The 13,339-nt window shown below is 46.4% G+C and overlaps 1 protein-coding gene across 2 annotated transcripts in view; it reads left to right on the forward strand.

The window, feature by feature from the left end:
• The window catches only part of IFT43 (intraflagellar transport 43), an 81,195-nt gene that overhangs the window by 24,019 nt on the left and 43,837 nt on the right, over positions 1–13,339 (forward strand). For both annotated transcript variants that reach the window (XM_040477789.1, XM_040477788.1), the window contains exon 3: positions 5,575–5,639. In XM_040477789.1, the coding sequence (XP_040333723.1) occupies positions 5,575–5,639 (65 nt within the window). The remainder of the gene's footprint in view (positions 1–5,574; positions 5,640–13,339) is intronic.

Below are 13,339 nucleotides of genomic sequence, written 5' to 3' on the forward strand. Positions count from 1 at the left end.
CCCTCACGGGCTGGACTATCCATTCAAAGGACCCGCCAGACCTTTTAAATTATATTGCTAAAAGCCAGTGAGCCACTTACATTTCAGACAGATCGCTTGCACTTAATGTCAAACCGCTGCCTCATGAACAAGTTGCAACAGCTTCCACTTAACAGCCTGCATTGGAAAGTAACAGGTGCCAAGCTGCTCAGACCCCCCAGAGAGTTCTCCCAGGGACTCCTACCAATATGACGATCAATGAATAGCGTTTGCCGCAGCCCAGGTGTTATTTATGTGCTTTCCTGGAATCCCTGTCCCTTGCATCTGGTTGCTTCAGGAATGCTTTTCCTTTTCATCTCCATGTATATTTCAAATCCAGGGCAAGCTCCACTTTCCCCATGAAGCTTCCTCGCCCTCTCCTTGTCCACAGCACTTCCTGGCTTGCACAGTTCTGTTGAATCTTCAGTCGTGTACTGCCAGCTTATGCACTCTTGTCACAGTTCTGTCTTAACGATGTGCCAGGGGAAAGTGGTTCCAGTAAAACCACCGGAGGTGGCAAGAAAACTGCAGAATTCAGTGGAACTATCCCGTGGCTGAAGGGATCCCTCCTCAGCTTCGCCTTTGGACCATGGACGCAGCCTGTCCCTGGAATAACCCTTTCCCTCCACCCCTGATGCCTGCTTCCCACCTCTAGTGTGGCCTCTTCAGTTTCAGAGTAAGCCAGATGTCCCATCACGTAGATTTCATACACACCTGATAACACTCTGAATTTGGCCTCTTCTCTACCTCACTGAACAGGGGTAACATTTGAGGACAAAGGTGCCATCTGTTTTTTGTTGTTGTTGTTTTTTAATCTTACCCAGTGCACATAGGACAGTGCCCAGCTCCCCACAGAGGGAACGAAGTTGGATTCTGGGGGAACTGCCTTTGTAACTTAATAGGGGTTAATTAAGTCTGTTTCATCTAGACAGGATATTTGTGTGTGGCCATAACAAGACTTACAGTAGGGAGTATTACAAAAAAGTTTTCTTACCCTGGGACCCAGGGTATGAGACCGAAACTAAGGATTTTCCATGAGGAGGGAGACAGCTCCCGCTTCGTGCCAAGCCCCAGCTTGTGGGGAGCGGGTTCTGCCTGCCCTTCTGGTCTCCCCTCTTCCTCTGCACTCTCTCCAAGGTCGAGGTCAGTGAAGCTCCTGGTGGGGAGTGGGGAGGACAGTCGCAGCCTCTGCCCCACCCTGTGCATCTCAGGGGAAGGTAGCTTACACAGTTTTTACAGCCTTATGTCAAGTCTTGAAGTCTTTAGTCACTTGTGAAAAAAAACCCTTTGATTTTGGAACTAGGTTTTCAGTCTGTTGGATGCGGAGGTATGACTCTTACGTGGTGATCTTTTTGTTTTGATGCTGCGGTCCTAATGTAGCAGCTGGTACACTTTCCTAACGGGAGGAGCGTGAGAGAAAATGCATCTTTGTGCTACCCTGGCCGGCTGGAAAGGGCTCGCATCAGCCCCTCGACAGCCGTGGCTTTCTGGGATTTGTGGTTAAAGGAGATAAAGCAGGTCGTTTTGGTTTTCAGAGTCTTAGGGAACTTTATTAACCACACAATGTCCCTTAGTAGTCAAAGTGATGGCTCAGGCCGGGCTCAATTTTTTTCTCTTTTTTTTTTCCTAATGGTGGTATATTTTACCCGCGGTCTAACCTTTCACATACTGACATTAGTAACGCCGCCGGTGATGATCACAGGGGAAGACAGAGTGCTGGCGTGGCGGGCACTGCTCTAAGCGCTGACCGTGCAGCCCCTGATTTAGTCTGGCCGTTTAGCAGTTACTCAAAGGAGCGCATTTTGACGGAAGAATAGGCTGCTGGTGCCCCTTTTCCGAGCCGTTCTGATCTCCCAGAGCCCCTTCCCAGTTCAGTCTCTGCTCCCTCTGTCACCGTTGTCACCCCACAGTGGAAAACCGCCGGGACCAGGAGACAAGTGGCGGAACCCTGCCAGTGCGACCCAAGTTCGCTCCCTTCTCGCCCACTCTCAGCATCTCACGGCACTGGGAGAGTGCCAGGGGGACTCAGGCACCCCGACCTTGTGGCGCCCTGGATCTGACTTGGTTCATTCTGTGCTTGCCAACGTCCAGAGCGAAGAGAAGAGAGCAGAGGGTGCCAGCTCTGAGGCCGTAGCTCCGGGGTCACTTGCACGCGTGACAGCGTGGGCCGGGCAGGTGTTCTCGCTGAGTGAAGTGGGGCTGGGGGTAAGATAGGGGCGCTCCCTCGGCGCGCATCCGGCACTTGTAAGATAAGCTCACACTTCCAGCCGAGAGATACGCTCAGGCCCGTCTTTCTCAAAACACCTGACCTGGCTTTCATTTTCCATTAGACGTAGGAACAGAGAGAGGATTCTGCACTGCAAGAGGAACAACAGCACGAGAGCAGTAGTAACAGAGGGCAGCTGCACTTTAGCAGGAAGGAGACAGAGAGGGCGGGTGGGGACTGTGGCCAACTGGAATGCGCCGGTCTTGTCCACAGGGGCAACTGTGATCTCAGCCCCAGAGCTACTGGATCTTAGAGTTTTTCAGGAGAAGCCGGATTTTGTGTGCAGATCTTCCAGGTTTTTAAATATTAATTTAAATTTACAAACCAAAACACACAAAAAAACCCCACTGTCTGGCAAAACACAACATGTGGCTATGGGTCTGTCACCTCCAAATCCAGGAATGTTCATTCTCACAAGATGGTCCTGTCCTTGGGTAAGAAGTAGGGAATGTTACCTGCAGAAGTACAGGGAAGACGGCCTGTAGTTCAGACTCGTTTAAAACGTCCTCAAGGGGGCCCCCTGTGGTTCAGTCTGGTTCTCTTTAACATTTCAAGTGTCCCCAGCACAGTGCCTTACACACAGTAGAAGCTCAGCCAGACAGGGTTGTTGGTTTCTGCTTATATGCAAGTTTGGTTTGTGGTAGTTTGGGGCTATTCCGCTTCCAGGTAGCTGGTCCTTCGACAGCTCCTGCTTTCGAAACAACTTAACCTCTGAGCTTCAGTTCTGGATTCCTGGGACAGAGGAATCGATTGGTCCCCTGGTTCATCCAGTGTCTGAGGGAAGTAGGGTTGTGGAGTAGAGGCTTCCCCTTCTGGCCCAGGGGTGGGTGGGTGTGGGTAGCAGGGACACCAGACAAGGATGTGTGGACTGGGGAGCAGCAGTGGGCATCTCCTTGCTACATCTTCTTTGGATTGGGATTTCCCCCCTGAGAGAGACAGACAGTAGCTTGTTTTCCATTCTGCATTTTTGTCATTTCTAACAGAGTCCCCCAGATAGCTCCATTAACCTGCCTCTAGCTTAGAAAAGTCAAGTTCGTTTTCTCTAACGTGGCACCTAGCATGTCCTGGGAGCGGAGTTGGATAGAGGCATTTTAGGGCTTGGTTTCTTCTCAGTCATTTCCGGAAGGTTCTGGCTCACCCTGGTATCTAGATGGAGCATGTCCTTGGCAGGCTGGGGTGCTACTAGAAAAGCCAGAAAGAAAGTATATCTTGGTGCAAAATAAAACATCAAAAGTATAAAGGTATTTTGGCACATTGAGAGATGTTTTCTTAAAAAGTTACAAGTTAGGGGGAGCCTGGGTGGCTCAGTCAGTTGACCATCTGATTTCAGCTCAAGCCCCCATGTCGGGCTCTGTGCTGACAGCTCAGAGCCTATAGCCTGCTTCAGATTCTGTCTCCCTCTCTCTGCCCCTCTCCTGATCGTGCTCTGCCCCTCTCTCTCAAAAATAAACAAACATTAAAAAGAAATTTTTTTAAGTTACAAGCTAGGCTTTAAGTGATAAATTTAAAGGATGTTGCAATGACACATTTAGTCAATGTGCAAAACCACATCCTTCCTGCTAAATTTGACTGCTGCTTGTTTTTATAAAGTTTTATTGGAACACAGTGACACCTGTTTGCTTACTTATTGTCTGTGGCTGTTTATTGCCCTACAGTGTCAGAATCGAAGAGCTGCAACAGAGACTGTGTGGCCCGCAGAATGAGAAATATTGAAAAAGTTGGCCAACCTATGTTTTTAGTCATTCATCAAAGTATCTCCTTAGACTGAGAGCAACAGTTATAAGTATATGCAGTTCTTAGAAAAAGGAAGTTGATATTTCAAAAAACAATCCTAGGAGAATGCTGGGCAATTGAAAATAGGAAATGTTCTCATTGCTGTTTTATCCACCTTGACTGACTCAGTGGATTGCTTGATGTTCCCTTGGTATTTCCAGTTGAGATGTGCTGGCCCAGAATGCCCACACTTGGGTTCCTGAATGTATCCTTTGCAGGTGAATCCTTCTTCCCCAAATAAGCTGAGTAGATTTTTATCCTGCCAGTTTAGTTTATGTTTTTTAAGCAAACCTCTGTTTTACATCTTTTTTTATTACCTTTCAATTTATAAAAGATAAAGTGATTGTAAAGAAAAAAAAAACAGAAAATGGACAACAACACAAAGAAGGAAATTAAAAATTGTCCATAATTCTGTCACTGGGGTCCTCTCTCACTCGTGTATTATATAGCTCATTAGACACTTGATATTATGTATTAATAGTTTTTTCACCAAATTGGAAGCATATATGTACTGTTCTGTAACATGTTTGTTTGTTTGTTTTTAATTTTTTTAAGGTTTATTTCTTTTTGAGAGAGAGACAGAGTTCTAGCAGGGGAGGCGCAGAGAGAGAGAGAAGGGGGCACAGAATCCGAAGCAGGTTCCAGGCTCTGAGCTGTCAGCGCAGAGCCTGACGCAAGGCTCGAACCCACCAACCGTGAGATCATGACCTGAGCCAAAAGCGGACACTTAACCGACTGAGCCACCCAGGCGCCCCTGCAACATGTTTTTTAAAAGCTAATATATATTGGGGCACCTGGGTGGTGCAGTTGGTTAAGCAGCCGACTTCAGCCAGGTCACGATCTCGCGGTCCGTGAGTTCGAGCCCCGCGTCAGGCTCTGGGCCGATGGCTCAGGGCCTGGAGCCTGTTTCCGATTCTGTGTCTCCCTCTCTCTCTGCCCCTCCCCCGTTCATGCTCTGTCTCTCTCTGTCCCCAAAATAAATAAACGTTGAAAAAAAAATAAAAAATAAAAAAAATAAAAGTTAATATATACTGAATATTCTCATATCATTAAGTATCCTTTTTTACCACGTTCTTCATTATTACATAGTATCTTCGTGTGTGTATTCCATGATTTACTTCATTTCTTATTGCTGTCTATTTTGGTTTTGAATTTTTTACGATTCAGAAATGACACTAGGTCTCTCTCTCTCTCTCTCTCTCTCTCTCTCTCTCTCTCTCTGATTCTTTCTTTGGGATAAATTCCTTGGATTAGAATCACTGGCTTAAAAATTATGAAGTACTTCTAAGGCTTTCACTAAGCTTTGCCAAATTGCCCTATAGATCTTGCTTTTTAACATACCCACAGACGGGCATGAAAGCACCCAGATTTTGAAAGTAAATCAGAAAGGCTACCGTATTTTTATTTGAAAGATTTCGATAGGCAGAACATTGGTTTAGGTGGCCTTAACCTCATCCACTGCGTGCTTGAATGTCAATGGTGAGCGACTGTTACTTTGGCTTCTCCTTCCCTTTTAGGCTCCCCCTCCCAAGCCGCCGCGCAGGCAAGGAGGCTGGGCAGATGATTCCACGAAGGCTTCAAAGTAAGTGCGGCAGCTCATGAGGGTGGAGGTGGGCATTTTGCTCTTGTGGGTTTTTTCTTTCAGTTTTTAGAACAACTTGATTGAGGTGTAATTCCAATTCCATGTAATTCACCCATTTAAAATGGACAATTCAGTCCTTCCTGGTGCCTTTAACAGAGTTGTGCTACCAGCACCTCAGTCAATTTTAGAACATTTTCATCACCTGCCCCTTTAAAGAAACCTGGTATCCATTACAGTTATTCCCCATGCCCTCCGCCCCCCCCCCCCAACATCCCCAACCCTAGGCAGCCACCATTCTGCTTTCTATCTCTGTGACTTGCCCGTTCTGGACATTTTGCATAAATGGAATCGTACCTCATGTGGTCCTCTGTGACTGACTTCTCACTTGGCTTGACGTTTTCAAAGGTCATCCATATGTGGCATTCTGTGTTCTTTTTGTTTTATTTCATTTGTTTTGTTTCGTTTTAAATGTTTATTTATTTTTGAGAGAGTGAGAGAGCGGGGGAGGGACAGAGAAAGAGGGAGACAGAATCTGAAGCAGGCTCCAGGCTCTGAGCTGGTAGCACACAGCCTGACGCGGGGCTCGAACTCACGAGCCGCAAGATCATGACCCGAGCCGAAGTTGGACGCTCAACCGACTGAGCCGCCCAGGCGCCCCTCTGTGTTCTTTTCTTAAAAAATGGAGGGGGGCGCCTGGGTGGCTCAGTCGGTTGAGCATCTGAGTTCAGCTCCGGTCACGATCTCGCAGTTCGTGAGTTGCTAGCTGCTTTCAGCACAGAGCCGGCCTCAGATCCTCCGTCTCCCTCTCTCGCTGTCCTTCCCCCCCCCCACTCACACTCTCAAAAATAGATAAAACATTTAAAAAAAATTTTTTAAAACGGAGGTATAATCGACACACATTATATTGGTTTCAGGTAAACAACATAATGATTCACTATTTGTATCTATTGCTACATGATCACCACAATGTACAAGTTAACATTCGTCACCATACATAGTTACAACATTTTTTTTTTCTCGTGCTGAAAACTTTTAAGATCCACTCTCTTGGGAACTTTCAAATATACAATACAGTATATATATTTTAATGTTTATTTATTTTTGAGAGAGAGACACACACACACCATGTGAGCAGGGGAGGGGCAGAGAGAGAGGGAGACACAGAATCCGAAGCGGGCTCCAGGCTCCAAGCCGTCAGCACAGAGCCCCACGCGGGGCTCGAACCCACAGACCGTGAGATCATGACCTGAGCCGAAGTTGGACGTTTAACTACCCAGGCGCCCCCTGCAATACAGTGTTATTAACTGTAGTCACCACGCTTACATTCCATCTTCATGACTTAAGTCATTATATAACTGGAAGTTTGTACCTTTTGACCCTCATTCTGTGTTCTTAAAGTAACTTTCTAAACAGAATGGAATGGCTGGTTAGTAATTGCAGGATTACAAACCACTTTGGTCTCTAATTCCTTGCACTAAGTCTTTGATGGGAAGTAAACCAGAAAAAAAATATTTACTACACCAGCAGGATGGCCAGCTTTCAAGTTTAACTATTTGAGATATACTTGGAAAAGGAATTTCTTTTTCTTGAAACACAGACATTACTCTTTTTTTTTTTTTTAAGGTTATTTATTTTTGAGAGGGAGAGAGAGAGAACGCAGGAGGGGCAGAGAGAGAGGGAGGCAGAGAATCCCAAGCAGGCTCTGTGCCATCAGCACAGAGCCCAGTGTGGGGCTGGATGTCACAAACTGTAAGATCGTGACCAGAACCAAAATCAAGAGCCAATTGCTTAACTGACTGAGCACCCCAGGCCCCCCAGACGTTACTCTTGTCGAGAAATTTCCTTCAGCACTTATTGCCTTCAAAGTATATATTTTTCTAATTCTTTTCCTCCCTTCATTTACACACACACACACACACACACACACACACACACACACACGTTTCCCCCTCTGGATCATTTGAAAACAAGTTGCAGACATCATGACATTTCACCTCTAAAATACTTCAGCATGCATCTCTCAAGATTAAGGACATTCTCCAGATAATCACAGTATGATTATCATATCCAAGTAATTTCATAATGAATTAACAGTTAGTATATAGTTTATATTTAAATTTACCCAGTTGTCCCCAAATGTCTTTTATAGCTCCAGGATCCAGTCAGAGTTCACACATTGTGTTGAGTCGTTCTACCTCTTTATCTAAAATCATTTTTATTTAAATCTATCCGGATAAGTGCAGTTAAAGATAAATTTATCTTCTCTAAAATCTCTCTCTTGATCTGAAATAATTCCAATTCCTCCCCCGCTCTCCCAGACTTTTTTGAGGAGTCCAGGCCAGTTGTCTTACAGAATGTCATACATTCTGGTTTTCTCTGATTGGTTCCTCATGGTTAGGTTCAAATTGTAGGTTTCGGGCAAGAACAGGTGGCAAAAACAGTTCTTACCAGAACACAGCCACACCCTTTCATTTTAAAAATTCAGATCTCTGATCTGTTTGGAATTAATTCTAGCCTACAATATAAAGCATGGATTCAGGTTTAATCTTTTTTGAAGTGGCTATTCCCCCCCCACCACCACCATTTATTTAAAAATGCATCTTTCTCCAGGGAATTTAGAAACATCTTTATCATATTCTCCATCATTGTACCTGAGTCTCCTTTTGGACCTGTTACTCTGTCCCAGTGGACTTTCTGTCTGTTCGTATGCCAGTAAATGCCACGCTCTTTGCCTTACGGAACACAGCACTACTTTTCAGTGCTAAGCGAGAACAAGAAGGTAACAGTGCAGTATTAGTGAGAGTCTTAGAGAGTAGCCCCATTTTTCTAAGCTATTAGGGGATTTTAGTGCTTGTAATAGCTGGAATTTATTTTGAAGTATGGAGATGAGACAAATCCTGTATCTGCTCCTTAGAGAACAAAAGAGAATCTCAAAAATGGATCTATGAAATGAATGTATCAATGTACGTATTAAAGATTTTTCCAGATCAGATCAGCTTGCTCTTGGAAAAAGATGCTTTTCCATTTCGTATATTACTTCTCAAAGTATTGTCTTGCGTGGCTCCTTGGTCTGTGGCCTAGTCCTGAAGCTGCTGGGGGGCCCAGGCCTCCTCCTCGAACCTCCTCTCTTCGGCGTCAACCCTCACTCTTGCACGATCTCAACCCAGTCTCGGGAGTTTTGCTATCACCTTCACAGTGACGACTTCAAAGTATATATCCCTCCAGGCCTTTCCCTGGACATCCAGTTATCCACGTGATGTTTCTACTTGAGGACACAACTCAGTCATAGCACGTCTGAATCAGTCGTCTTAATTGCCGCCCCTTCCATCCCGTCCCCTAACCTGTACCTCCCAGAGTTTCCCTCACATCTCCGTAAATGGTGACTCTTCTCTTCCCCGTTTCCCAGGCCATAAACTTTGGAATCCTCTTGGACCCTTCTCTTGGTCTCAACTCATGTTCAGTCTGTCAGCAAACTGGCTCAGGTCTACAGATGAAATACATCTGCTGTGTGTCCTGCCAGTGCTTGGCTGCAGTCACCGTCATTTTTAGCATTGACTCAAGTGAGAACGTCCTGACTGGTCTCCTCCCTTCATCCTTGCCTCCCTCCGTCTTATCTCCATGGAGGCAGAGTGACTTTTTTAAAACATAAGTGAGATCATTTCACGTCTGTTGAGAACTCTCCAGTGGTATTCCCCATAGTCAAAGTACATCACAAAGCTTTTACCGTGGCTTACAAGGCTCTACCTGACCTTACTTTATATAAAGTAGCACCCTGGTCACTCTGTGTTCCCATCTCTTGCTTTATGTGTCAGCATGTGACATATATGCATACATGTACGTGTGTGTGTTTGTGTATACATGCATATGTTACCTTTTTCTCTCTACTGTGATGTAAACTTCTTGAGAGGAGACACACACTGATTTACCTATGCCCAGTACCTCGAATAGCGCCGGTCCATAATAAGTGCTCAGTGACTGTTTATTGAACATATGAGTGATCGCATCAGTGTTTTTGCTATCAGATCGAGCCACTCTGCTATCAGTGTGGAAAGTGGAGGTCTGAAAGGTTGGAACCGCTTTGGGGAAGGTACTAGCCTGTATGAAGGATGATAAGAGCTGAACTAGGGCACTGGTGTGAGCACGGAGAGGAGAGGAGCTTTGGAGACGTTTCGGAGATAGAGTTCACGGACGTGCCATTGGTTGGAGGTAGGGCAGAGGAGGGAGGAGGGGAGGGTCACCACAAGGCGCCTCGCTTTGATGGCTGGTTGGGTAGTGGTGCCGTCAGATAGGGAATGCAGGAGAAACCTGATTTGTAGGCTGGTGGTGGTCCACATAGATAATTTCCACAGTTTGGGAGTCTGGAAGGGAGGTCAAAAGAGAGGTGCAACTTGGATCATCTACGCAAGTAGAAGTCAAGGATGGAGCCTTGGATTTGGCTGTTTGGAGGTTACTAGGGACCTTTGAAAAAGTGGTACTGTGATTTGCACTGGGGCAGAAGCCAGATGATGGGCTGAGAAGGAATTGAAGCGGGAAATGGTGAACTGGTCTCCTTCCCTGAGAAAGAAAGGAGATAATGGGACTGTATTTGGAAAAAGTAGTTTGTGTTCAGAATGATGTGTGTTATACGTGGGGAAAGAGTGATTGCAGGTGAAATAGGGATTTGACCAAGCAGATCCTTGGAAGGATAGGACCTTCCAAGAGAGATTAATTAACCTTGGACAGAAGGAGGCGAGGATGTTTTTCCTCCAAGATAGGGAGCTTGGAAAAGTTGGGTAAGTGACCAAGAAGAATTCAGGGAGTAGGGAATTGGGGGAAGTTCATTTTGGATTGGCCTCTTGGTTTTCTTCTTTTTTCAAAGTAGAAAGGTACACTGTTGAGTTCACTGGAGCAAAGGAGAGCTGGTCTCAGGAGGCAGGCGGAGTAGATGTGAGGCAGGAAGAGAATGGGCACTGACTAAGGGTGAGAGAGGCCGTTCTTGGGCTACATTGAGAAGCTACCTGTTCGGGTCCGAAAACAGGGGCTCCTGCTCCTGCAGGGCACCCCAGGGAGTACAGAGTGCCCCCTGCCCTGCAAGAGCTTCTGTTCAAATTGCAGGGTCAGGCATTTTCATTCACAAAAATGGTGAAAGGATCACATCGCCAGTGAGAAACAGACTGGCTAACACTGGTGATGTGACCTCAGAGAAGAGAGTAATCACAGTGGTCAGGGTCCCTTGCAGAAGAGATGGGGGTCTCACTGGGTGGATTCTCACGCACAAAGAGGATCGGGAGGAGAGCACTGTAGTTCAAGGACATGTAGGCAGAAGTGTTGGGGGGTGGGCAGTAACCTTACTGTCAGTCTGCTTAGAGTAGAAAATTCACACTGGAAATACTCGACTTAAGTTCTTCTGAAAGGATAATAATAATGGCATGGACTCAGTTCAGGCTGCTAGAACGGAATGCCCTTGACCGGGTGGCTTAAACAGCACACGTTTATTTCTCACGTTTATTTCTAGTTCTGGAGGCTAGAAGTCTGAGATCAAGTTGCCAGCATGGTCTGGTCCTCACTGAGGGCCCTGTTTCTGGATATATATCCTTACGTGGCCTTCCTCGGTGTGTACACACAGAGAGAGGCAGGTCTTGTGTTTCTCCTCATTTTATAAGAGTACCAATCCCTTCCTGGGGGCTCTACCCTCATGACTTCATCTGACTCTGATTAGCTCCCAAAAGCCCCACCTTCAAACACTGTCACAATAGAGATTAGGGTTTCAACATGTGAATTTGTGGGGGAGACACAAACATTCAGTCCATAGCTGCCCCTTATATGTGCATTACACCGACTCTCTTGGGTAGGTTCCATTCTCTAAGGTAGATATCCCTCTACAAGGGAAGGAGGAGGAAAGTGAGGCTGACAGAGGTCTACAGCTCTGTTGTTGCCAGTGGGAAGTAGAAGACCTATTTCCAGACACGATCTGGGAGCTCATAGTCAAGGGATGCGAATTTCTGGGATTATTTTATTTGCATCACCACCGCCCAAGGTAGAGAGCAGGCCGTGCGTCAACCACCACACTGGCTAGAGATGTTGGTGCTGGAACTCATGTGCTCACCCCTGAGCCACAGGAAAGGGCTGTATTCAGGAATTCCACGGGACCTGGGATCACTACCTTTCCCTTCTCCCGGCACCACAGTCACAGCCGTGCCGAAGATTCCATCTTGGAGCCAGGCTGTCCTAGGCTCTGAAGTTGCCTGAGGTGGGGCCCTCGTGGCCTGTGGGTCGCTGACTTGGCCATGGAGAACAGAGCTGAACAAGAGGCAACCGGACTTGGTAAAGAGAGGAAGGAAAGGTAGAGTGATTAAGTTTTGTCTCAAAGTGTCTGTTTTTGGGTTTGTCCCTGCATTGATCTGCAAGGGAATGAGGCAAGTAATGGCCCCTCAGGGACTTTCAGGACTTTGCTCTCAATGTCAGCCGTCATTTTCAATCACCCTCTCCCTCCCAGCCATTAATTTTGGCCCAGGATCATGGGGACTTGTCCATCTATCACTCCTAATTGACACTAAATGATCTGTCAGTTTATTGATGAACGGCAGGAGTGGAATTGTCACAATATATTTTACTTTCTAACAACTCCTCCTGACAATTTTACCTTGTCCATCTCACTCTCCTCACATAAATCTCCATTGGCCGCTCATTCCTTCTCCTGGGCTGTTCTGGTGCCAGCCCTTCCACACCATCTGCACGCGTCAAGGACATCAAGATGGCGGGAGAACAGCCGAGTGCTGGTCCTGAGGTTGCCCCCTTCCCTCCTCCTTCCCTCCCTCCCTCTCTCTCTCTCTCTCTCCCTCTCTCTCTCTCTCTCTCTTTTTAATGGCATAGATGTTCCAAGAATACTAAAGGGCTTCTGTCCTCTCTCTCTCTGTGTCATTGCCATACCGGAGTCTCTCTACCTTCGTGTTAGCAGGGAATAGTTCATTCTTATTAGGCTACAAAAGTGTGAGAGGCAAAAACTCAGAGCTGCCGGGCACCTAGGTCTATAAGCACAGTTGCAAACACGTTTTGTCCTCTCACACCAGCATTGTAACAGGCTTTCTAGTTCCACAGAAGTCAGTTTCTTAGCCTGGAGGGTAGGTTAGCTGGAATTTCACCACTGATGTGCCCTGGGCTGCACTGGGAGCACAGGTGTGCCCAGATGCTTGTGCTCTGCCTCTGGGCCAGACCCAGAGTTGCCAGGGCCCCGAGGCTGGTCGCGTGTAACCATGAGCAGTCTTGTCTGTCACCTCAGGTTTCCACTAAAATGACAGTTTTAAGTGGTTTTTTTTTTTTTTAATGTTTGTTTATTTTTGAGAGGGAGGGAGGGGCGGGGGACAGAGGATCCAAAGCAGGCTCTGTGCTGACAGCAGCGAGCCTGATGCAGGGCCAGAACCCACAAACCATGAGATCATGACCTGAGCCAAAGTCAGATGCTTCACGGACTGAGCCACCCAGGCACCCCGAGTTTTAAGTATTTTAAGTTTTGAGAAAGATGAAGGAAATATGTATGTGTGTGTATATATGTGTGTGTGTGTGTGTGTGTGTGTGTATCCATGTACACACACACACACACACACATATATATATAGTACTGGGTTTTATGTCGATATATGATGTAGTTATTTAGTCTTAAGAAGGTACACATATGGGTGTGAAAAATCTTTTATCGCCTACAAGGTCAAGGATGACTAGAG

This window comes from Herpailurus yagouaroundi, unplaced genomic scaffold, assembly GCF_014898765.1.
Source record: "Herpailurus yagouaroundi ecotype Mexico unplaced genomic scaffold, PumYag 141, whole genome shotgun sequence".
NCBI lineage: Eukaryota > Metazoa > Chordata > Mammalia > Carnivora > Felidae > Herpailurus > Herpailurus yagouaroundi.